The 24,903-nt window shown below is 43.6% G+C and overlaps 1 protein-coding gene across 1 annotated transcript in view; it reads left to right on the top strand.

Annotated features, from left to right (window-relative positions):
• LOC124625460 (nephrin-like) overlaps positions 1-24,903 on the top strand; it is a 548,360-nt gene that overhangs the window by 373,869 nt on the left and 149,588 nt on the right. The window contains exon 6 of the mRNA XM_047149172.1: positions 23,510-23,655. Within this exon, the coding sequence (XP_047005128.1) occupies positions 23,510-23,655 (146 nt within the window). The remainder of the gene's footprint in view (positions 1-23,509; positions 23,656-24,903) is intronic.

Raw genomic sequence — 24,903 nt, forward strand, 5'->3', positions numbered from 1 at the left:
GGATGGGTTCAGTTGTACCCTATATCTTGCGCACATTTTGATAGTGCACACAGATCAGTGTTGATACTGTCGATATCTTTCTTCTGGGTTATTTGTTTTACACTTACATACAGCTAGAGGTCATCAGCTTTCATGTGGTATTTCCAGTAGTACGAAATTAATAACACGTCTTTGATACAGAGGGAGAAGAGTATAGGCACTAATACCAAACCCTGAGGGACACCTTATACTAACTGCCTCCACTGTGACTTTATGGTGCCAGATATGACGCTTTGCTGGTGCGAAGTCAGGTATGAATGAAACCATTCCGCCACACTGGACGAGAAATGTAGGTTGCTAATATTGGCAAGTAAAAATGGCGAAGTCGACAATGTCAGAGGATTTGCTGAAGTCTAAGAAGCACATGATAGTCACCTCTTACGCATCCAGGTCAAGCTTCACGTCGTCTGTTATCTTTATTAAGGGAGAAACTGTGCTGCGATGTTTACGGAATCTTAATTAATATTCGTCTAGTAGATTGTTTGTAGCCGGCCGCGGTGGTCTAGCGGTTCTAGGCGCGCAGTCCGGAACCGCGTGACTGCTACGGTCGCAGGTTCGAATCCTGCCTCGGGCATGGATGTGTGTGATGTCCTTAGGTTAGTTATGTTTAAGTAGTTCTAAGTTCTAGGGGACTGATTACCACAGATGTTAAGTCCCATAGTGCTCAGAGCCATTTGAACCATTTTGATTGTTTGTAGTTAGAGAGTTTGCTAGCTCGTTGTGGACTACATGTTCCAGGGCCTTGTACAGTGCAGGAAAAACACAAATAGGTCGGTAATCAGTGGGTATTGTGGAAATGTGTTTTTTTTTCTTTGTAGTAGCTTCACTGGTTCATATTTCTGTGCTCAGAAACTACCAAGACATCTGTTATAGCGGGAAGTAGTGGGACATACATCCAGAAATAATTTCCAAACAAGGTATACCAACATCAGGATGGAAATAAAGTATCTGTGAGAGTATAGATTCCAGTTATTAAAAGTAAACATCAGAACATACCAGACAAGTGGGAAAGTTCTGTCTGTACTAGAGTTTTGGTTCAACACTCAAGAGAGCAGTGAGATGAAGCACCGTCGTGTAGAAGCTACATTACCCTTTGTACCATCTGAAGTCCAACAGGAATGAGACTGTCACTTTCAGGAAGGGCAGACATGTCTTGACTATGAGGGTTTGTGGAACAATGAGTGGTCTCACGAGGTAGTTGTCAATAATGCTTGCCTACATACTGAAGATGAAGTAGTGATGATGGTTCGCTGCCGCTATACCATCTGTGAAACTGATGGATGACAGAAATACTAGTACCATAGTGGCCTGTGCGACGAATCAGTGACAGAACCCTCGACATGGAGGTAAGTCTGTAAGTAGTAAGGCCTGCAGGTCTCACAAGTGATACCGATAGTGGCAGTTCTGGAGAATGTTCCATGCTGCCGTCTTGTTGCTGGACCACATGCGAAGTATTGTTACTGCGATACGAGTCTAAATTCTTTAATCTACACCTAAAGTGAGTGTACCTCACTTGGAACGCGTTTCAGGTTACATATATATCAATATGATCTTTTGTCCTCCTTCTTCTCTGAAGAATCATATCCTGCCCACATGAATAAACAATGTTCATAGCAACTATTGATAATACACAATGAGGAAATAAAACAGAATGTTACAAATGCAACTAAACAATGTAAAATAAAAAGAATGTAATTAAATAACTCTCAGAATACATTACTGAATCTCTTCCTGGCTGCTGTGGGAAAGCGAGCTCTTGTTACCAATTAATCAGACCTATTGTTGCTTACTACTCTACATTACCACTACTTGTATGATCTTGCGCCGGCTGCGGTGGCCGTGCGGTTCTAGGCGCTCCAGTCCGGAGCCGCGCTGCTGCTACGGTCGCAGGTTCGAATCCTGCCTCGGGCATAGATGTGTGTGATGTCCTTAGGTTAGTTAGGTTTATGTAATTCTAAGCTCTAGGAGACTGATGACCACAGCAGTTGAGTCCCATAATGCTCAGAGCCATTTGAACCATTTGTATGTTCTTGCCTCAGGAGTGTTCGAGTTACTGTAAACATAATCATGTGGGTGTTTGTTACATTTTGTACTTATTTTTTCATTTTTTTAGAAATTTTTTTAATTTCATATTTCTATAAATTATAATTCAGTCGTCTTCATCATTCTTCATTAGAGAGATAATGCTTCTTCTTAGCGTTTTACTTTACTCTTCTGACTATGTGCACGGAACGATGTACAGTTCGCGTCTTCATAACTAACTGACAGATGTAGATAACGCATTATTATAGCCTAGCTTGAAATGTATGCCGCGAAACACTAACAGCAATGCAGATTTAAAAAAATTGCGTTGGTCACATAGGATGCATAATTTGCGAAACCAAGAAGACCTGGCTCAATGCCTGTCTACAGTGTTTACTTATAATTACCATTAGCATGGAGTCACCTGGCACAATTTTTAGAGTGAAATTCACATTCTGTGCTATATGGACGGCTGGATGAAATTTATTATCATTTTTATGTTTTATGTTATTGTCATTAGTATAAGGCGTGCAAGAGTGGACATCGCAGGCGATTCATAGCCGCTCAGAAGCCATTAATCTGCATGAGCGGAATGCTTTTGATGTACGATACTTCTTTCATTTCTACAGAGATATGTGGTCTGAATGTGTCTCTGTCAGAATACTCTCCTACAACTGAAAATGTTAATTGACACTACCACTACACAAATAGATGTGGCTGCTCGCATTAATATAGAGCTACTATTCTTGAAGAATTGCTCTGCGAGTGTTCTCGCCCTCACTGTCTGCCCATACGCTGTGACAATCGATTAACTTGTGGCGCTTCATTACAAATGTGTTGTTTTACACGCAAGACCCATTTTGCTGTCTCAGGAAAACATTGTTACCGAAACATCAAAAAGATTATTACCCATTTATTTGAAATTTTATATGAGCTACTCTAGAAAAATTGGGACCCACATAAGAAAGTAGCAAAGCGCAGGTTTTCCGTTAAAACCGACGGCGGGAAAGAAAATTTACTGTGCTCTGAAGATATGTGGCTTTGTATTTTCTCTCGAAGTTGTAAGTATGAGAATGGGGAATTTAAAGCACTACACAAATTATTTCGCCATTCCTTCACTGCGCCTCCCATTGGACGATTTATCTACCTTGTCACGGCAACTGAAGTTGTACAAGAATCGCTACCGCTGATGGTGGAAGCAGTTTCGCGACCTTTGTTGTAAACGTCAGGTGAAACGTCTCCAGCGCGAATTCTGCCACCGGCTCGCCGACTGGAGGTCCGAGCAATGGGAGGACAGGATGTATGCTTTCTTCATTCACCATAAGGCGGCGCTCTATGAAGGCGACTGCCCATTCTATTCGCACTGCAGCGGGCTTCTCGTATGATACCCTCCAAATTGTGGAAACGCTGGCAGATGCGTTCGAGGCCAAAAACCTCCCCCTTGTCCAGAACCTTTCTCCGAACGAACTATAGGACGAACACGAAGTCCTGAGACCTGTTGCTGTTTTCCGAAACCACCCACCCAAGTCTGCCCCCCCCCTTCTTACGTCCATGGCAGAAATTCAACGTATCCTTCGACGGAAACATGGCCGGTCGGCCCCTGGATTGGACGGAATTTTAAATGAACATCTTTGCCACCTTTCCCGCACGCCTCTCATCTTGTTCAGCAAGATTTTAAGCTGGTGTCTCAGGTCTGGCCTTTTCCCCCCTCACTGGAAACAAGCCAAGCTGATTGAGATCCACAAGCGGTTCAAGGACTGTACGGTCCCCATCAACAACAGGCCGATCAGCCTCCTAAATGCTATGGCGAAGGTCCTTGGATCGGTGATCCTCCACCGACTTTCCCAATCTCTGGTGGCGGCTAGGACGATCCAACCTGAACAGTTTTTATTCACTTTGCACTTCAGGTCCCACGGATCACTGAACACTTTAGCAAAGGCTTCACTGACAGCTGCCGTCGGTGCAGACTTGCAGAACGCCTAGGACAAGATCTGACAAGACAACCTAGTACACACGATGCTGACACAGACCCCTATACCGGATATTTATGTCAAGATCGTGGATGACTTCCTGCGCGGTTAGGACATTCCTAGTGGCTCAACGGGGAATGCGTTCCGGCATTCGCCAATTGTCGGCAGGCACTCCACAAGGTTCGGTGTTATCTTCAATACTCTTTAATATCTATGTGAATGATGTACCAGTCATCCCGGAGTGCCACTTAGCACAATATGTTGACGATACAGCACTATATACCGCTGTCCGCATTACTGACGACGTCGTCGCCCGCCTCCAGCGACAGGTGGACGCCATCATCACCTGGTGTCAGACAAACAAAACAGCTCTCAATGCCGCCAAAACTATGACAGTCGATTTCACCAAACGGCGCCCAGTCCTCCGCCACAATATTTCGACTGCAAGCATGCAGGTGCCTTGGTCCCCGACTACCACCTATCTCGGGGTCCGGGTGGGCCACAAGTTGCTTTTCCACTGTCATGCGGAGTATGTCGCCAGCAAGGGGCAAAAGCTGACCAGGTCTTTGTACCCACTCTTCCGCATTAGGTAACGTAACCTGCATACCAAGCTCCGCATCTACCGAACAGTTGTCCTGCCTGCCCTCACGTATGGCTCTGCTGCATGGACCACGATTAGTGTCACCAGGATGCGGACGTTGTAGCGCCTGCAGAACAAAGTTCTCAGGTAGAACCTGCACGCCCAACCACTCAAGAGAATTGTGACTCTCCACAAGGAAGCGGATATCGTCCCCTTCAAGCCAACCATACGTGACATCGTGTGGGGGCTCTGTGAGAAAGTGGATAACCTGTGGGACACTGTCCCTGGGTTACGCCACGTTGGACCACACTTCCACGCCTCTGTAATCGACATCCGGTTCCACTAACCATCCTAGAGGAATCGGATTTCGACGGTGGCTAACGATAGGCCTGGCACGCTCACCCCGGATGCATCCTCTGGTGAGACTAGCCTCCCATTCTACATCCAATACTTTCCCACCCTATCTGACCATGTTGCGCTAAATTTTTCTGCCTGACTGATGTAGTACCGTTGGAGAGTGGTACGGGACTCCAAGTCCCACCGCACACCTAACCGTACTGCAGTGACGCAGCGTCACTGCCCTGTCGATAAATTTAGTCTCACCAACACAGACCGCAAAGGACCGGTGATGCTGTGTTGTGGCATATCACAAAAGAAAAAAAAAATGTTTCGCCATACATGTAATGTTAAGCAATGGTGGTTACTATGCAATCTGAATCGTCCGGAACTTTGTAACGCTGGCCTATAACTAATGAAATCTATGTGAAGTGTAGTCAGTGCAACTACTATTCTCACAGGTCCAGTAGCGAGGGAGATCCTATATACCAATGACCCCGTCTGATGCCCCGACTAAATTCAAATGAACGAAGGGTTTGTACACATAACAGTGAATAAAGCTTAAGGTCGATCTTTCAGATACCTTAAAATTGATTTATGATTTTTCTTTTTTTACAATCGCCAATTGTATACGAACTTTCACTGGTAGTTCAGGAAATCCGTCCATACCGTTAGCATATAGTAGGAAAAACAAGAAACAATAAACGTATGTTATAAGTTTATGTAATTGTATTCTGCACAAAAAAATGCAAACCGAAAACGAAACCAGAAAGGTCCGTTTATTATAATTTCGAGTTTTGTGCCTTGAAAGTGATCGAAGTGGCAACGGGGAGCAGAAATTTGCTTCCTGGCGCAGTTCCTACAAATATCCTGGATTACGCCGTGTATTCAATTCTTATATAGACATAAACGTCCGGTAGAGGGGGAAGGGTGGTTGAAGTTCCCTCCCCCTCTCCCCCCCCCCCCCCCCCCCCGAAAACACTGGATTCCAGGAGGCCAACGGTTCAAACCAGCGTCCAGCCATTTCCATTTAGGTTTTCCGAGATTTCCCTAAATCGCTCCAGGTAAAGGCTGGATGGTTCCTCTGAAGGGAATAGTCGATTATCTTTCCCATTGTTGACACAATCTGAACTTGTGTTCCGTCTGTGATGACGTCGGTGTCGACGGGACGTTAAACTCACTCTTTCCTCTTTCTACATCTACATGATTACTCTGCAATTCACATTTAAGTGCTTGGCAGAGAGTTCATCGAACCATAATCATACTATCTCCCTACCATTCCACTCCCGAACAGCGCGCGGGAAAAACGAACACCTAAATCTTTCTGTTCGAGCTCTGATTTCTCTTATGTTATTTTGATGATCATTCCTACCTATGTAGGTTGGGCTCAACAAAATATTTTCGCATTCGGAAGAGAAAGTTGGTGACTGAAATTTCGTAAACAGATCTCGCCGCGACGAAAAACGTCTTTGCGTTAATGACTTCCATCCCAACTCGCGTATCATATCTGCTACACTCTCTCCCCAATTACGTGATAATACAAAACGAGCTGCTATTTTTTACACCCTTTCGATGTCCTCCGTCAATCCCACCTCGTAAGGATCCCACATCGCGCGGCAATATTCTAACAGAGGACGAACGAGTGTAGTGTAAGCTGTCTCTTTAGTGGACTTGTTGCATCTTCTAAGTGTCCTGCCAATGAAACGCAACCTTTGGCTTGCCTTCCTCACAATATTATCTATGTGGTCTTTCCAACTGAAGTTGTTCGTAATTTTAACACCCAGGTACTTAGTTGAATTGACAGCCTTGAGAACTGTACTATTTACCGAGTAATCGAATTCCAACGGATTTCTTTTGGAACTCATGTGGATCACCTCACACTTTTCGTTATTTAGCGTCAACTGCCACCTGCCACACCATACAGCAATCTTTTCTAAATCGCTTTGCAACTGATACTGGTCTTCGGATGACCTTACTAGACGGTAAATTACAGCATCATCTGCGAACGACCTAAGAGAACTGCTCAGATTGTCACCCAGGTCAATTATATAGATCAAGAACAGCAGAGGTCCCAGGATGCTTCCCTGGGAAACACGTGATATCACTTTAGTTTTACTCGATGATTTGCCGTCTATTACTACGAATTGCGACCTTCCTGACAGGAAATCACGAATCCAGTCGCACAACTGAGACGATACCCCATAGGCTCGCAGCTTGATTAGAAGTCGCTTGTGAGGAACGGTGTCAAAAGCTTTCCGGAAATCTAGAAATACGGAATCAACTTGAGATCCCCTGTCGATAGTGGCCATTACTTCGTGCGAATAAAGAGCTAGCTGCGTTGCACAAGAACGATGTTTTCTGAAACCATGTTGATTACGTATCAATAGATCGTTCCCTTCGAGGTGATTCATAATGTTTGAATACAGAATATGCTCCAAAACCCTACTGCAAACCGACGTCAATCATATAGGTCTGTAGTTCGATGGATTACTCCTACTACCCTTCTTAAACACTGGTGCGACCTGCGCAGTTTTACAATCTGCAGGTACAGATCTATCGGTGAGCGGGCGATTGTATGTGATTGCTAAGTAGGGAGCTATTGTATCAGCGTAATCTGAAAGGAACCTAATCGGTATACAATCTATCAAGCGATTTGAGTTGCTTCGCAACCCCTAAGGTATCTACTTCTAAGAAACTCATGCTAGCTGCTGTTCGTGTTTCAAATTCTGGAATATTCCATTCGTCTTCCCTGGTGAAGGAATTTCGGGAAACTGCGTTCAATAACTCCGCTTTAGCGCACAGTCGTCGGTAACAGTACCATCGGCACTGCGCAGCAAAGGTATTGACTGCGTCTTGCCGCTTGTGTACTTTACATACGACCAGAATTTCTTCGGATTTTCTACCAAATTTCGAGACAATGTTTCGTTGTGGAACCTACTAAAGGCATCTCGCATTGAAGTCCGTGCCAAATTTCGCGCTTCTCTAAATTTTAGCCAACCTTCGGGATTTCGCATTCCTCTCAACTTCGCATGCTTTTTCTGTTGCCTCTTCAACAGCGTTCAGACCTGTTTTGTGTACCATGGGGGATCAGTTCCATCTCTTACCAATTTATGAGGTATGAATCTCTCAATTGCTGATGCTACTATATCTTTGAATTTGAGCCACATCTCGTCTACATTTGCATAGTCAGTTCGGAAGGAATGGAGATTGTCTCTTAGGAAGGCTTCTAGTGACACTTTATCCGCTTTTTTAAATAACATTATTTTGCGTTTGTTTCTGGTGGATTTGGAAGAAACGGTATTGAGCCTTGCTATAACGACCTTGTGATCACTCATCCTTGTATCAGTCACGATGCTCTCTATTAGCTCTGGATTGTTTGTGGCTAAATGGTAAAGTGTGTTTCCGCAACCATTTACAGTTCGCGTGGGTTCGTGGACTAACTGCTCGAAATAATTTTCGGAGAAAGCATTTAGGACAATCTCGGAAGATGTTTTCTGCCTACCACCGGTTTTGAACAAGTATTTTTGCCAAAAAATCGAGGGAAGGTTGAAGTCCCCACCAACTATAACCGTATGAGTGGGGTATTTATTTGTTACGAGACTCAAATTTTCTCTGAACTGTTCAGCAACTATATCATCGGAGTCTGTGCTTCGGTAGAAGGAGCCAATTATTAACTTACTTCGGCTGATAAGTATAACCTCCACCCATACCAATTCGCACGGAGTATCTACTTCGACTTCACTACAAGATAAACCACTACTGACAGACACAAACACTCCACTACCAATTCCGCCTAATATATCTCTCCTGAACACCGTCTGAGGCTTTGTAAAAATTACCGCAGAACTTATTTCAGGCTTTAGCCACCTTTCTGTACCTATAACGATTTCAGCTTCTGTGCTTTCTATTAGCGCTTGAAGCTCAGGGACTTTCCCAGCACAACTACAACAATTTACAACTACAATTCCGACCGTTCCTTGATCCAAGCACGTCCTGTAGTTGCCATGCACCCTTTGAGATTGCAGCCCACCCCTTACTTTCCCGAGGCCTTCTAACCCAAAAAACCGCCCAGTCCACGCCACACAGCCTCCGCTACCCGTGTAGCCGCCAGTTAAGTGTAGTGAACTCCTGACCTATTCAGCGGAACCCGGAACCCCACCACGCTATGGCGCAAGTCAAGGTATCAGCAGCCAACACGGTAGCAAAACCGTCTGAGCCTCTGAATCAGACCCTCCACATGACTCTGCACCAAAGGTCCGCAGTCGGTTCTGTCAACGATGCTGCAGGTGGTGAGCTCTGCCTTCATCTCGTAAGCAAGACCGGGAGCCTTCACCAAATCAGATAGCCGCTGGAATCCAGAGAGAATTTCCTCAGATCCAAAGCGACACACGTCATTAGAGCCGACATGTGCCACCACCTGCAGCTGGCTGCACCCTGTGCTGTTAATGGCATCCGGAAGGACCCTTTCCACATCAGGGATGACTCCACCCGGAATGCACACGGAGTGCACACTGATTTTCTTCCCCTCCTAAGCCGCCATATCCACAAGGGGCCCCTTTACGCGCCTGACATTGGAGCTCCCAACTACCAATAAGCCCACTCTCTGTGATTGCACAGACCTTGAAGGCTGAGAATCATCCTCTGAAACAGGGCCGGCTGCTGCATCTGGCTCAGCCAGAGACAGCACCTGAAACCTGTTTGTCAGACGCACCAGGGAGGCTTTCTGATCAGCCTCCGGGGACGTATTTCGCTGCCTGCCACGCCTCAGAACGACCTCCCAATCAACCACAGGCGAGGGCTCAGCCCTACTGCGGACAGCAACCGGGGCAACCACAGCGGCAGACCGATCTGGGGACAGACGGGACGAGGTTGACATTCCCATGATACCCAGTCTGGCTTCCCACAGTGGTGCCCATTGGCAACAGCCTCAAGCTGCACAACCGAAGTCAGAGCCGCCTGCAGCTGTGAGCGAAGGGATGCCAACTCAGCCCTCATCTGAACACAGCAGTCAGAGTCCGTCCATTCTAATCGCTGTTGAACAACAGTTACTGAAACATGAGTCCGTGCGTAGATAATGCAAGGCAAACACGCAAAGAATGTTTGAACTAACGTGTACAAATGCCTAACGACTGCGCTACAATCTGCCTGAATTTACGGTTACAGTAACTAAAACTCGAAATTACACCTCCTATACGAAACTATGTAACAAATAAGTGAGATAGGAGTATACGACTTGCTGCTGGCAGCTGCTTACCGAACGGCGGCAAGGAGCACACTGACTGTGACCAACCGACACTGGCCGTTCAACACAAAAACAGAAGACAAACGACTACGCGAATTTACACTATTCAGATACTAAAGCGCGATGCTACAACTCTCAAATACTATAATACGCCCGAAATTTATGAATTAAACAATGCAAGTACCCAAAAACACGCAAAGAAGTTAAGAATTGAACTATGCAACAAATAAGTGAGCTAGGAGTACACGACTTGCTGCTGGCAGCTGCTTATCCAACGGCGGCAGGAAACACACTTCCTTCCTTAAATCTACGGCAGCCGTTTTATTTATTTCAGATTTCTCACGTAATTCTAAAAGTGTTTGTTTCTGATTATACCGACCCAAATTTTTAACATTGGTGAATATAGGGGAAATATTCTGCTTTAGTAAATGCTACAGGGCTTAGTTGTGAGGCTGTTCTCGGGAAGCTATATTGTTTTACGTGTCGTGACGGCGATTCCTACATTATTTTTAACATTTTATAGAATATTGCCTGAGTGGGATACTCGATTTGTGTCTCGCTTTCTGGTGCAGAAAGGGAGCCCGGTGCAAAAACTGCTGAAGTACTCTCGTATACATGTCTGATATCCGTTTCCAGGTCCCACAACAACAGCTCCTTCGGCCACTGCACATATTCATCTCAACAATAGGTTTCCTTTTGACCTGTTCAGTCTTGAGAATCACTCATCTGTACACGGTAGAGGGATTGTGAGTCCAAATGCCGAAGAAATACCAATTTTTGCATTGGAAGAAAGGAAAAGTTGTTGAAATACCAAGGTTGACAGGAGTTTGCATCTTTTGAAATTACATACATGATTCTTAAGCGATATGAGGCCAATAAATTGCGATATACAGTCACAGAGCTATTAGTTCTGCAGCCGAGTTCCTATTGCTACGCAACAACTTGCCAAACCAGGGAGACGAGGTTCATTTTGTGTTAACCCTAGACTGTTAAGAGCTGATTCCATCGACCAGTTCGGTAGATACTTTCGAACCTTACACGCACCCATCATCGATTTAACAACATAAGAAGATGATCTTCGGATATACCAATGAAATATGCATGCCTTTAAGGTATGGTATAACCTTCTAAAATAGTTACTGTATGAGTATCAAACGTTGAAGATAGAGTAATCTTTGTGTACCTCTTACTTTGGCACGATACGTTGTCAAACTTAAATAATCAGTTACATCATAATGACGCTTTTAGGAACTTACACCCTGCATCATAAATTTTTACGGGCGCCCATGCACACACATTTGTCGGTTGCGAAGTGTTCCCGGGTTCGCTAGTGTGAAAACGTTCGCAACAGTGGTTTCAAGACGATGCTAATGTACAGGAAACAGCTCATCCACGGGCACTACGATGGCGATTTAGTGCAAACTTGCCACATCTAATGCACACAGAGAAAAACAAATATCTAGTCGGGCTCTAGCACACAGCACACAATGGTTCTTTAGTAATGAAAGTGGACCCATTTCCTTTGGAGGAATAATTGTGATGTTGATATCTTACAATTTACTGAGAAAAGAGAATCGCATAATTTGAGTAACTGGAACTGTCTTTGATTCACAAACCTTCAGTGAAGGGTTCATAGCACTATGAAAAAAAAAAAAAAGAAACTGGTAAATTGTGAACCTCCCTCATGTTTGACAACAACATCGTAAGAAAGACTTTATTCCAACTAGTATTGAAACTGAAATTTCATTGGATCAGTTGTGACTGTAGGCTGAGTATTTCTACGAATGTGCATTTTATCCTTTGTCCACCTCCGTATCTCAGTGTTCAGCGTGTCTGATAGCTGTGTGGGGGGCTCAGGCTCAACTTTAAGTACAGCTAGGGATTTTTTGTTGGTGATAGGACGGACACGGAGCACACTCAGTACAGTAGCGCCAAATGAGGCGCTACTTGATTGAGAAATAGTGCTTCCAAGGTCTGGAAAGACATCAACAACCGGGAGAGCTGTATGGTGACGCTGTGACACTTCGTACCGCATCCAAAAGACGCCATGTGGTAGAGGACTATACGATCACCCGTCGGCATCGCGTAGTCTTGAGGACCTGTTGCCGGAGTTCACATTTCTTTTCTTTTTTTTGTATTTCCATCCATCAAAAAGACGGCGGCATTTGTTTCATTTTATTACTGGAGAAACGTTTATTCTACCCTTTGCCTTTAAAATGCGTTACATAATTTCAACATACAAACACCCGGAAATAGTTCCTGGATAGGAAAAAAATGCCAATGAACAACATATCATATACTGTGGTTTACTGTTTTTTAGAGAACCTGCTGGGTGCGTCGGAAATTCCGATGAAGTAAGAGACTAGGGAAGCGTGGATGCTATGAAGTTCAGCAGACGTACTGTATGTAATTCATCCGTGGTCGTTGTGTTCCGCGCAGTATATGTATCATAATTTGGGCCGTACTGCGTTAGGATTATTAGAATTTGTCACAAAGAAAACAATTATAGTAAGGACATGTAAGCGGATAATTTATCTTCTACGATGACAACTGACGGACCGTGTTCAAGAGCAGTGCACAGAGCCCCGCCTCAAAGGTCTCAGGGCCCACGGACTTTCCCGACCCGTCCCGGCTTAGTGCACGCGGCCCGTTATTCTGGACTTTCTCAGCCCACTGCAGTCTACCGAACAGGTCGGCCTGTGTCGCGGACCCCGGAAAGTAGGCACCGCGCGCTACGCGCGTCGCGGAAACATTGCTGTGTGGCATGCGCGTCCTACCGTCATTTCCTCTGACTGACACGGAGAGGTCCACGAATTTGCAATCGATTTTTTGAAATCGTCCGGTGGTTACGTTAGTGTCCCAGGTTCTGCATCCTGAAGCCATTCCTCAAAGAGTGCCCTTGTTTGAGATAGTCAACGAACGAGAATTTCGCGTCATCTTCTAGTCGATAGATACAAATAAGGGGGTTTTGTAGGTTGCCGGCGTGGTATTGTGATTAAGATGCATTCTATACGCGCGAAAGTTTGTGGATTCGAATCCTGTCAGGTTCTTTAAAGCTGCTTTTTACTAAATGGTTCTCGAAATGGCTATGATCATTATTTTCATTCACCTAAGTTTAAATTATTTTTTTGAATTTCTAAGCCCTTCCAACGTCATTCTCACCATCATATTGCCTTGTTTATTTGCTCTCATTTATTCTTCCCCACATTTTTCTTTACATGGAAACTCCATCCATGTGATTTTCTTTGTATTAACTTAAGTTACATTTCATTCGTTTTATCATTTAATTTTTCCCTTGTTATTGGAGTCATTACTTCTACATGGTGCTCTTCGTTTGGCTCGAATCTCGCTTGATTTACAATCCTTGTTATCGTTTAAATCTTACATCTGTATCATTCTGTTCATAAGGCAAATACAATTTTGTTTCAAGTGTTATATACCGATTAGCATCCAACAAAATGTACATCTCACAATGAAAAATACATTTTTGCCAACATTTCACAGTAAATGTAAATAGTTAATTTCGTCTCTTGTTTTTTAACCGTTATCTCTGCACTTTCAAGCGTAAAATTCTTTAAAAATGAATAAAAAAGTTAAAATACTATGTAACGACATTGCAAACGAAAAATGAGTGATAGGAACAAAAATTAGGCCAAGAAATCAGTGTACTGACGAAAATTACACCGCAAAGGATTAGGAACAAAAACGCTTTCCAGCCAATTAACTGAATAAAAAATGGTGATCTAAGTCATTTAAAAAAATATTTAATAATAAAACCACTCAAGGCACATGAGGAGAAACGAACTCACAACCTTCTGCATAGCGGACGGTATGTCAACCACCGTAATACGCCACCAATATCCCCAACTCTCTTACTTGTGAGACTTTAGAGCATCACATGAACTTCTCTTTCATCGATTACTCGCCAGCGAGGGTCTACTTTGAAGGCTTGCGGATCTGATACCTGGGACTGTTATCTACACAATTGTCTAAATGATTTCAAAAAGTCGTTCGCACTCTTCCGATCTCTCCTTGTGAGGCATTGTAAAAGAAATTGGACTTTGCCAAACTGGCGCTCATGATCTATTTAAGTACTCTTTAATTCACACATATCTTGACAGCATTTGTTAGATACATAGTAAATGACCACAATAACTGTTCGATGAAAACTTTTACGTGTTGCATTCATAAGAAGACTCATTACAGTCAAAATCGGTTAATGGGAATATATATAACAAAATCTAACGAGACCAGTGTGAATAAACTGAGGTACATTTCTAAGTATTAAATTTTTTTTGAATGGTCAATCTCCCTTCTTGTTTGATAAACCCGCGACGAATTTCTCTCCTGTGTTAACCTCTTCATCTCTTCATCACTTGCAAACTATGTCCTCAATTATTTTCTGGATGTGTTCAAATATCTGTATTCCTCTACAGTTTATACCTTCTACAGCTCCCTCCTGTACCATGAAAGTTATTCCCTGATGTCTTAACATCCTGTCCATTCTTCTTGTGTTGTTGTTGTGGTCTTCAGTCCTGAGACTGGTTTGATGCAGCTCTCCATGCTACCCTATCCTGTTTCTTCATCTCCCAGTACCTACTGTAACCTACATCCTTCTGAATATGCTTAGTGTATTCATCTCTTGGTCTCCCTCTACGATTTTTACCCTCCACGCTGCCCTCCAATGCTAAATTTGTGATCCCTTGATGCCTCAGTACATGTCCTACCAACCGGTCACTTCTTCTCGTCAAGTTGTGCCACAAACTCCCCTTCTCCCCAATTCTATTCAATACTTCCTCATTAGTTATGTGATCTACCCATTTAATCTTCAGCATTCTTTTGTAGCACCACATTTCGAAAGCTTCCATTCTCTTCCCGTCCAAACTATTTATCGTCCATGTTTCACTTCCATACATGGCTACACTCCATACAAATACTTTCAGAAACGACTTTCTGACACTTAAATCTATACTCGATCTTAACAAATTTCTCTTCTTCAGAAACGCTATCCTTGCAATTGCCAGTCTACATTTGATATCCTCTCTACTTCGACCATCATCAGTTATTTTGCTCTCCAAATAGCAAAACTCCTTTACTACTTTAAGTGTCTCATTTCCTAATCTAATTCCCTCAGCATCACCCAATTTAATTCGACTGCATTCCATTATCCTCGTTTTTCTTTTGTTGATGTTCATCTTATATCCTCCTTTCAAGACAATGCCCATTCCGTTCAACCGCTCTTCCAAGTCCTTTGCTGTCTCTGACAGAATTACAATGTCATCGGCGAACCTCAAAGTTTTTATTTCTTCTCCATGGATTTTAATACCTACTCTGAATTTTTCTTTTGTTTCCTTTACTGCTTGCTCAATATACAGATTGAATAACATTGGGGAGAGGCTACAACTCTGTCTCACTCCCTTCCCAACAACTGCTTCACTTTCATGCCCCTCGACTCTAGTAACTGCCATCTGGTTTCTGTACAAATTGTAAATAGCCTTTCGCTCCCTGTATTTTACCCCTGCCACCTTTAGAATTTGGAATAGAGTATTCCAGTCAACATTATCAAAAGCTTTCTCTTAGTCTACAAGGCAAACCTAGAAACGTAGGTTTGCCTTTCCTTAATCTTTCTTCTAAGATAAGTCGTAAGGTCAGTATTGCCTTACGTGTTCCAATATATCTACGGAATCCAAACTGATCTTCCCCGAGGTCCGCTTCTACCAGTTTTACCATTCCTCTGTACAGAATTCGCGTTAGTATTTTGCAGCCGTGACTTATTAAACTGATAGTTCGGTAATTTTCACATCTGTCAACACCTGCTTTCTTTGGGATTGGAATTATTATATTCTTCTTGAAGTCTGAGGGTACTTCGCATGTCTCATACATCTTCCTCACCAGATGATAGAGTTTTGTCAGGACTGGCTCTCCCAAGGCCGTCAGTACTTCTAATGGAATGTTGTCTACTCCTGGGGCCTTGTTTCGGCTCAGGTCTTTCAATGCTCTGTCAAACTCTTCACGCAATATCGCATCTCCCATTTCATCTTCATCTACATTCTCTTCCATTTCTATAATATTGTCCTCAAGTACATCGCCCTTGTATGGACCCTCTATATACTCCGTCCATCTTTCTGCTTTCCCTTCTTTGGTTAGAACTGGGTTTCCATCTGAGCTCTTGATATTCATACAAGTGGTTCTCTTTTCTCCATAGGTCTCTTTAATTTTCCTTTAGGCAGTATCTATCTTACCCCTCGTGAGATAAGCCTCTACATCCTTACATTTGTCCTCTAGCCATCCCTGCTTATCCATTTTGCACTGACTGTCGATCTCATTTTTGAGACGTTTGTATTCCTTTTTGCCTGCTTCATTTACTGCATTTTTATGTTTTGTCCTTTCATCAATTAAATTCAATATTTCTTCTGTTACCCAAGGATTTCTACTAGCCCTCGTCTTTTTGCCTACTTGATCCTCTGCTGCCTTCACTACCTCATCCCTCAGAGCTACCCATTCTTCATCTACTGTACTTCTTTCCCCCACTGCTGTCAATTGTTCCCTTATGCTCTCCCTGAAACTCTGTACAACCTCCGGTTTGGTCAGTTTATCCGGGTCCCATCTCCTTAAATTCCCATCTTCTTGCAGTTTCTTCAATTTTAATCTGCAGTTCATAACCAATAGATTGTGGTCAGAGTCCACATCTGCCCCTGGAAATGTCTTACAATTTAAAACCTGGTTCCTAAATCTCTGTCTTACCATTATATAATCTATCTGCTACCTTTTAGTATCCCCAGGATTCTTCCATGTATGCAACATTCTTCTTGTAAGCATTTCCAAACATTCCCTTCCTCCTCATTCTTCAGACAACCTCCTCATTTGCTTCAGTCAGTCTTTGACAAACTGACAATTGCAACTAAAAATTTTAAAATTCAGAAGGCACGTAATTTGTCTGTAATTGTTAAAGGGCAACTGACAATTTAACTATGATACTGGTTGGGGCCGCGCTGGCCCACGGAATATGTCCGTCGTCTCAGCCGGCCCTCGCACATCAGCCGCGAGAGGACGTCGTCCAGTCGGCGGCAATGGGTGTGTCCTCCCACTCCGGGCTTGCGCACAGCTTAAGTAGCGCCTCTATATTGTCGAGAACGCCCTCTCGCGACGTCAGGCTGTCCAAAGAGTCTCTAAGAAGTCGAAGATCGATAGATCGAAAAGAGACAAATCAAGAAGTTATTTCACCGCTGTCAGAAGAGCATGAACTCGAGGACAACTTACGGATATATACAACGCATTAGACCTATTTCGAAGCCCTGTATTGAGCACATGGGAGCAAAAATTCAATCATAAATAAGCACACAATACAGCGATAACGTTGATAATTGATTAGATTGCAAAACGCATGTCTTTCAAAACAGTCTCGTGCATATGGGGGCACATATCGTCTTAAAAATTCTCTTCGTATGTTATCACCCGTTTTAGACTCATCTGGAAACTAGGTCGAAAATGAAACACGGATGTGAGTGTCCACTCAACAAAATAGGGACAATACATGTTAGATAATGGGTCTTTTTTGCATTAAACGTCCACATGTCTGGAGCTGCTAAGCATTTATCACCTCTTATACACGGTCTAAGCACATTAACGTGATCGCAGACTATGTTCGACGTCAACGTGCAGCAGCCGTCACAGATGGCGGGTTGCAGGACTACCGGTGGAGGGTATACAATGTGTGTCGGGTAGTGGTGATGGGGGGAAGGGGGAGGAGGAGGGAGAAACAGTGCAGTCGTAGCCGTAATACAGAAACGAAGCGATTTATTTGAAGACCAAAAGGGCATGATTATTGACTTTTCCGGCCAGAACTCATTTCCGAAACGGCTAAGTTTGTTAATTGTTTGCGTGCTGACGTCGTTAAAGTATGCCTTGCATGGCAAAACAGCGCTATCCAAAACCAGCCCCGAGGCAACTGTGTTTCACCACCCGGCCATATATGACAAGGTTGAACATCTTTTGGAGAGACTTGTGTGGGTGAATAATCATATAACTGTTAAGCAACTTACCGCCCAGATGAACGAAGGGGCTACCAACAGCGTCTTTTCTCAATGACAGTCCAGCGATCGTTGCTGCATATGGGCTTCTACAGTAGGCGCCTGTTTCATGCTCCTTTGAAGACTACTGTTCAGACTAGAATTTACACGCCAGTGCCACAGCTGGACGCCCACTGAGTGGTGATAGGTGGCATTTTCAGACGAATTATGTTTATTTCTGATCGGACAGACGGCCGTTGGCATGTATGAACTTGCAGCAATAGCCGTAAGGGTACAGGCTGGAGGTGGGAGAGTTATGATCTCGAGAATGTTTTTGTGACATTCCCTTTGTGATCTCGTCATTCTGATACGCACAGTGGATCAAACGTGTATGCATCTACCCTTGAGGACCATGTCCACCCCTACATACAGTACGTTTTTTTTTTTTTTCTCGCACGATGATATGTACGAGCAGTACGATGCTACATGCCGGACGGCTCCCGGTGACGTGAGTGGTTCGAAGAGCACCAGGTTGCTTTTACCGTACCCCTCTGGAATCCAGACTCCCTGGATTTAAACCTAATCAAGAAACTGTGGGACCAGATCGGTCGGGCTGTTCGTGCCATGGATCGTCAACAAAGAAACCTAGAGCTGCTGGCCACAGAACTTAAGTCGGTACGGTCCCACATCCCTGTTTTCCTTCTCTTATATGCTCCAAAAGATGGTTATTCAGGTTTTTGACAGGTGGTCATATTAATGTGTCTGGACTGTGTATGAGCTATTCCTCAGGCACAATTACATACCTTAGCCATTTAGCACTTTCTGCTTTATCCCGTGACACACTTGTGGATTGAGGTATGATAGCCTTTTCGGCACTTTTCCCTAAGTCGCCCCAGCTTCGACTAACGTCTGAAAAAGTTCCAGTAAACCTTCATCGCCTATATTTCCGTACGACGTCATGTCACGTGCACATGTAGCCACGTGTTTATCAATAACCATCGCTTGAACAGGTTTAGGAGGTGTATCTCGTCTACAGAAGACTTCCGTTTATTAAACACACATGAATGACGAGACATCTGCAAACTATTTAGGCTTGAATGTAGTCCAAAATGAACCTTTAAGATTCCTTCCAATTAAATTGTGGCCGTGGCATGTGAGGGATGGCGAGTTCGACAGGTAAGCGCTGATGATGCTCATATCATCTTACGGCACATACCACAGCATCTTCCTAATACGCTGACAGTTAACATGGAGTTACCACTTCTGAGCAGCGCTTTGGCATTAGTTATCCGCTGTCGAGATCCATTAGGAGTTAACCTCTGTCTGTGAGGATGGCTGTACTACCATTAAAATGGTTCGACGTTGGTGTGTACAGTTTGTGGAGGAGGCCAAGATGTGCATGACGAACAGCGCGCACAGAGGCCGACTACAGAGACAGGTGATGATGCCGTCATTGATGTTCACAATATTGTCGAGAAAGAGCGTCGCGTTACTACTGACAACTCCGTAATGCTGCTACCTCCTAGGCCTGCTATTAGACGCTCATCGACTGCAAAGGTCCTGAGAGACTCTCTTCATTACAGAAAAGCCGGTGCAAGATAGCGTGTCATGTTGGCTGCGTGATGTCCACAAGCAGCAACTGATGGATTTGGCCAGAATCTTTCTGCTAAAACATCAGAGAGATTGAGATCTGCAGTCCAAATAGCTTATCACTGAGGACGAAGCTGGGTCCATCGTTCGACTCCTGAGACAAAACGTCAGGTCATGCTGTAGAAAACACGTGGCAAATGGGTCTAAAAAGACCCGAAGATCACACATTAGATATGGAAAGTTACAGCAATCATCTTTTGGGAGTATGAGTGATTTTTTCTCGTTCACTACTTCCCTCCCAGACGGGCACTGTAATCTCTTGAGGAATTTGCAAGCTGCCATCAAAAGGAAACGTCTTCGACTTTTGTTTCGTAAACAACCAAATTAATTACAATGAGTCACGAAGATAACTAAATTAGTTAAAGGAAACGCAGGGTGTTAAAAACGTTTTAAGTGTAAAGTAATAGAAGAAAGGAGAAGATGGCTCTTCAGATTTTTCTTTCACTGTTGAAACAAACTATATATTACAACTGGTGCTGTAGCTTTTCCCGTTATTTCTCGTCATCCAACCGCCGGGTAGAGCACTACTTACTGATACACTTTCTGCTCACTCGACTGTGGTGTGCGACAGAGACGACGAATAATCTTCGTACAGCTTGGCAAAAGCTGCCGGCCATGACCGACACCTAAAGACACAGCCACTACCGCGACACACATAGACATGCGCAACTCACATACAGTCAGTTCCACGACAAAGTGTGCGCTGTTATCCGTATGAAATAAAAGACACTATTGTAACTATACGTTCCAAGAAAATAAAAGTTATTACTAATGGCACAGTTATCTAGTAGTTAATCCAATTGCCGCCATTATCGATTATAGCCAGGCATCGTTTTGGCATGCTTTTCACAAGATTTTCTGCTCGTTCTGTTGGTAACGATCACCATATCGTCCTCATTTTATATGACAGCTGCTTCAAAGTATATATTGGTTTTCCTTTAAGCTTCATCTTAATATGCGACCAAACATTTCCGATCGGATTTGCAACCGGAAATATTGCAGGCCAATCCATCGTGGACACCCCATAGTCATGTTTCCACACTGTAGAGAGACGACTGCGATTTTTCGGATCATTATCCTCTTAAAGCACCCAGTTTGCCCCGTTCGCATTAAATAGCTTCATAAAGATCGCCAGAAGACATTTTTGATAAATATTGCACGTTTTCTCAGCCTTTAAGTTGGCTGTAAAGGAGTGCTCAAAGCGAAAACAGCAACCGACAAAACAAAATATTCAACTCCCACACAGTTTATCTGTTCACTGTGCAAAAGCGCATTGAGTACAGATTCGAGACCACAGCCAGAGATGTCGCTGCGGACGTTATATTTAATATTATGGCGTACACTACATGTGGAACTGATTGTAGATGCGCATGGGCCACGACGTTGCGGTGTGTGCAGGCTCGTGGTGCTACCTCTGCGCCTTGCAGTGCATTATGACCTAGGTGCCTTCCATGTTTCCTTAGCCCCATGGAAAGGGCCTTGCGCCTTTTGAGTAACAATCAGTGAGAGCTCACCGGCATGGGAGCGAGTAAGACTGAACTACCTGGACACTGGAGACAGGATGCGACTGCCGTTCATATGTAGTGCTCGAGACAGCAGTGTCTGTGTCTGTAACATCTCTGTTACGAAAAATATGTGATGGACAGACGTGTTTAATTGAGCGACAGGTTCTGTACGTCATTGCGTAGTTCTGCGTGGCGTTTCAGTCGTGAATTCGCGAGTGTCTAATCTGTCTGCTGATTCAATGTCCAGTACTACGTAGCCAGTTCAGTCTTGAACACACTGCCAACAGTAAGTGTCTGCTACCGACAGTCTTAACCAGATCGAAATAATCACGTTACACACTTGGCACGGGGGCCTTGGTGACGTCGGACACACTGTGTCTCACGTGTCGGACACCCTGAGAATCGCTGATGTCAAGAGTCTTGCCCACCATACATTCGACTGCAATGTCTGACAGTCGCAAATACGTGGTGCGCCCAATTAATCATCATGGCGACTCAGTGGTAATTCTTTTGGTTTATACAACTTCTCATTAGTCAATCAAATAGGGAGTGAGGAAAGAGGAATAAAATTGTAGCGCAATTTGCAAGAGAAACGCTCTTTTCTTAAAGAACTGTTACGTAAGTAGTTTCCGTTCTTTCAGTTCAGTACTACCTCTCAGCATATTTACAAATTCAGAAAAGTTGTAAATGTATAAATTCGATGTGAAGAATGGTAAGCGTGAGTTACTTCTGTTACACAGAATCTTTCTTGATGGTCAGTTTTACTTACGAATTTTCAGTTTTGACGTCAAAATACTTATTGTTATCTATTATACCTAATGTGAAAGCTCCTCCTTGTCTGCGTGAAGTAAATCTGCTGTCGACGTGTTTCAGCTTCAAGTTTATTCGTAATTTTCTTACGTGTGGAAGTGTCTGCTCTATTGTTTTACTGTTAAGGAACTCGTACGGGTTTCATACGTCTCAAGAATTCTGGCTATTTGGCAAGAAATATCTCTAGAAAAGCGAACGCTATGTAAGATGTTATAATGTTACTTAAATTTTATTTGATGTGTTCCATACCTCACGACCTTGATAGTTATGATTTTGTTACTGCCAGTGGGTTTTTACTTATTTGACGTATGAGTGCATCTCCAGACGGAGGCAACTTCAGTTTTCTGCTGATCGTGCTCCTGCAAGCGCAAATGCCTGTTTTGTCACAAGGTACTAACTGCTAAGGGCATCGTTTCTACTGTAGTTTTATTATATAAACATAATGAAACAATATTTTCCTAAAAACAGGTTAAGAAAGTAATTTCATTGGCAAATATAGGAAATTAATTGCGCTGGAGGCTGTTTATATTAAAGTGCAATCTACTGAACAGGTCTCAAAGGTTATCCAAAACCTCCATACGATAGTCAAGAAAATATGGTTTCCCTGCGAGAGATGGGAAGCACCTTTATGAATATTGTTGTGATTTTATTCCACCTATTTCATTCACTATATCTTTGTACCAAGTTTAGGTTGTATACAACTAAATACTTAATAGGTAGTAACTTATATTTTTACGTTCTGCTAGAAAATTCTATCATTTTGACTAACAACGTCGCGTAAGTGAGAGTTATTGTTATGATCTAAAGTTCAAGGTAGTCTTGTGAATGTAGAGATAACCTTCCGAGACAACGTAATTACTGACATGTTAGGAAATACTTGTGCTCTTTCAGTTGTGCTCTTTTAAGAGTTAAATAATGTTTCACTGTACATAAGTATTCCGTAAATTTTACATTCGTTACAAAAAACTGATCTTCCTCTTCTTTATTATAATTGATGGCGCAAAGTTCTTAGATGTAAGAAAATTTAAATTTGGTGTAATTTGAACTAGTTATAAAGTACAGAAACGTAAAGAAGTTCATGGAAAAGGATACCTGATTGGTTAGTAACAAATGCAGAGATGTCTCAAAGTATTATGATCCCAGAATACTTCTGTGTTAAATGTTACGATTGTCACTCAGTATTTTTTTCTGTTATTCCTCGTGCAGTGCTGTATTAATAGCTGGCAGCGGCTGCCGCAGCTCTCTCGTTACCTAAGGTCTTTTCTTAATTATATATAGCATAGAATGCATTGTAAACTGCAGTGTTGTGGAGGACGGTACGTGCAATGGTGTGTTGGGTTGCGTAGTGCCGCCGCTGGAAGTGTGGCTGAGCCAGCCGCAGGGCGCGCTGGAGGCGGGCCGCCGCTACCACGTGAGCTGCGAGGCCGCCGGTTCGCGGCCGCCCGCCGTCATCACCTGGTACAAGGGCCGGCGCCAGCTGCGCAAGATCAAGGTACAGTGTCTGTGTGTATCTTCCAGTCCAAGCCCAATTATTTGTTTCGTATCTACACTTGTGAGCTGCTGAACAACAAATAGGACAGACGGGCTGAGGACAGTTGCAGGTGGGAGGGCAGGGTGCTTCAGGACGCTTTGAAACTATGAGTAGAAGACAATAATAAACTTGTCTGTTGTTCGGAACTGATTTACTCAAAGACATTTATATCTCTGATTTTATAATACTGATATCTGATATACACTGAAGAGCCAAATAAATTGGTACATTTGTCTAATGTCGTGTAGGGTGGTCAGCAGAAGTGTTTAAACTCACGAGATTGTTCCTGGAGCCACTCTGGAGCAATTATGGACGTGTGGGGTGTCGCATTGTCCTGCTGGAACTGCCCAAGTCCGTCATAAGGCACAATGGACATGAATGGATACAGGTGATCAGACAGGATGGTTACGTATGTCTTACCTGTCAGAGTCGTATCTAGACGCACCAGGGGTCTCATATCACTCCAACTGCATACGCCCCACAGCATTACAGAGCCTCTACCAACTTGAACAGTCCACTGCTGACAAGCAGGATCCATTGATTCATGATGTTGCCTCCATACTCGTACATGTCCATCCGCTCGATACAATTTGAAACGAGACTCGTCCAACCAGGCAACATATTGACAGTCATCAACAGTCCAGTGCCGGTGTTGACGGGCCCAGAGGACGCGTAAAGCTATTCGTCGTGCAGTCATCAAGGGTACACGAGTTGGCCTTCGGTTCCGAAAGCCCAGATCAATGATGTTTCGTTGAATGGTTCCCACGCTGAAATTTGTTGATGGCCCAGCATTGAAACCTGCAGAAATTTTTGGAAGGGTAGCACTTTTGTCACGTTGAACGATTCTCTTAGTCATCATAGACCTCGTTCTTGCACGATCTCTTTCCGGCCGCAGCTATTTCATGTTTTACCGATTTACTGGACATGAAAGGGAAGCAGTGGTTGGGAATGGAGTGAGGCAGAGTTGTAGTCTCTCCCCAATGTTATTCAATCTGTATATTGAGCAAGCAGTAAAGGAAACAAAAGAAAAATTCGGAGTAGGTATTGAAATCAATGGAGAAGAAATAAAAACTTTGAGCTTCGCCGATGACATTGTAATTCTGTCAGAGACAGCAAAGGACTTGGAAGAGCAGTTGAACGGAATGGACAGTGTCTTGAAAGGAGGATATAAGATGAACATCAACAAAAGCAAAACGAGGATCATGGAAT

This window comes from Schistocerca americana, chromosome 1 (assembly GCF_021461395.2).
Source record: "Schistocerca americana isolate TAMUIC-IGC-003095 chromosome 1, iqSchAmer2.1, whole genome shotgun sequence".
Taxonomy (NCBI): domain Eukaryota; kingdom Metazoa; phylum Arthropoda; class Insecta; order Orthoptera; family Acrididae; genus Schistocerca; species Schistocerca americana.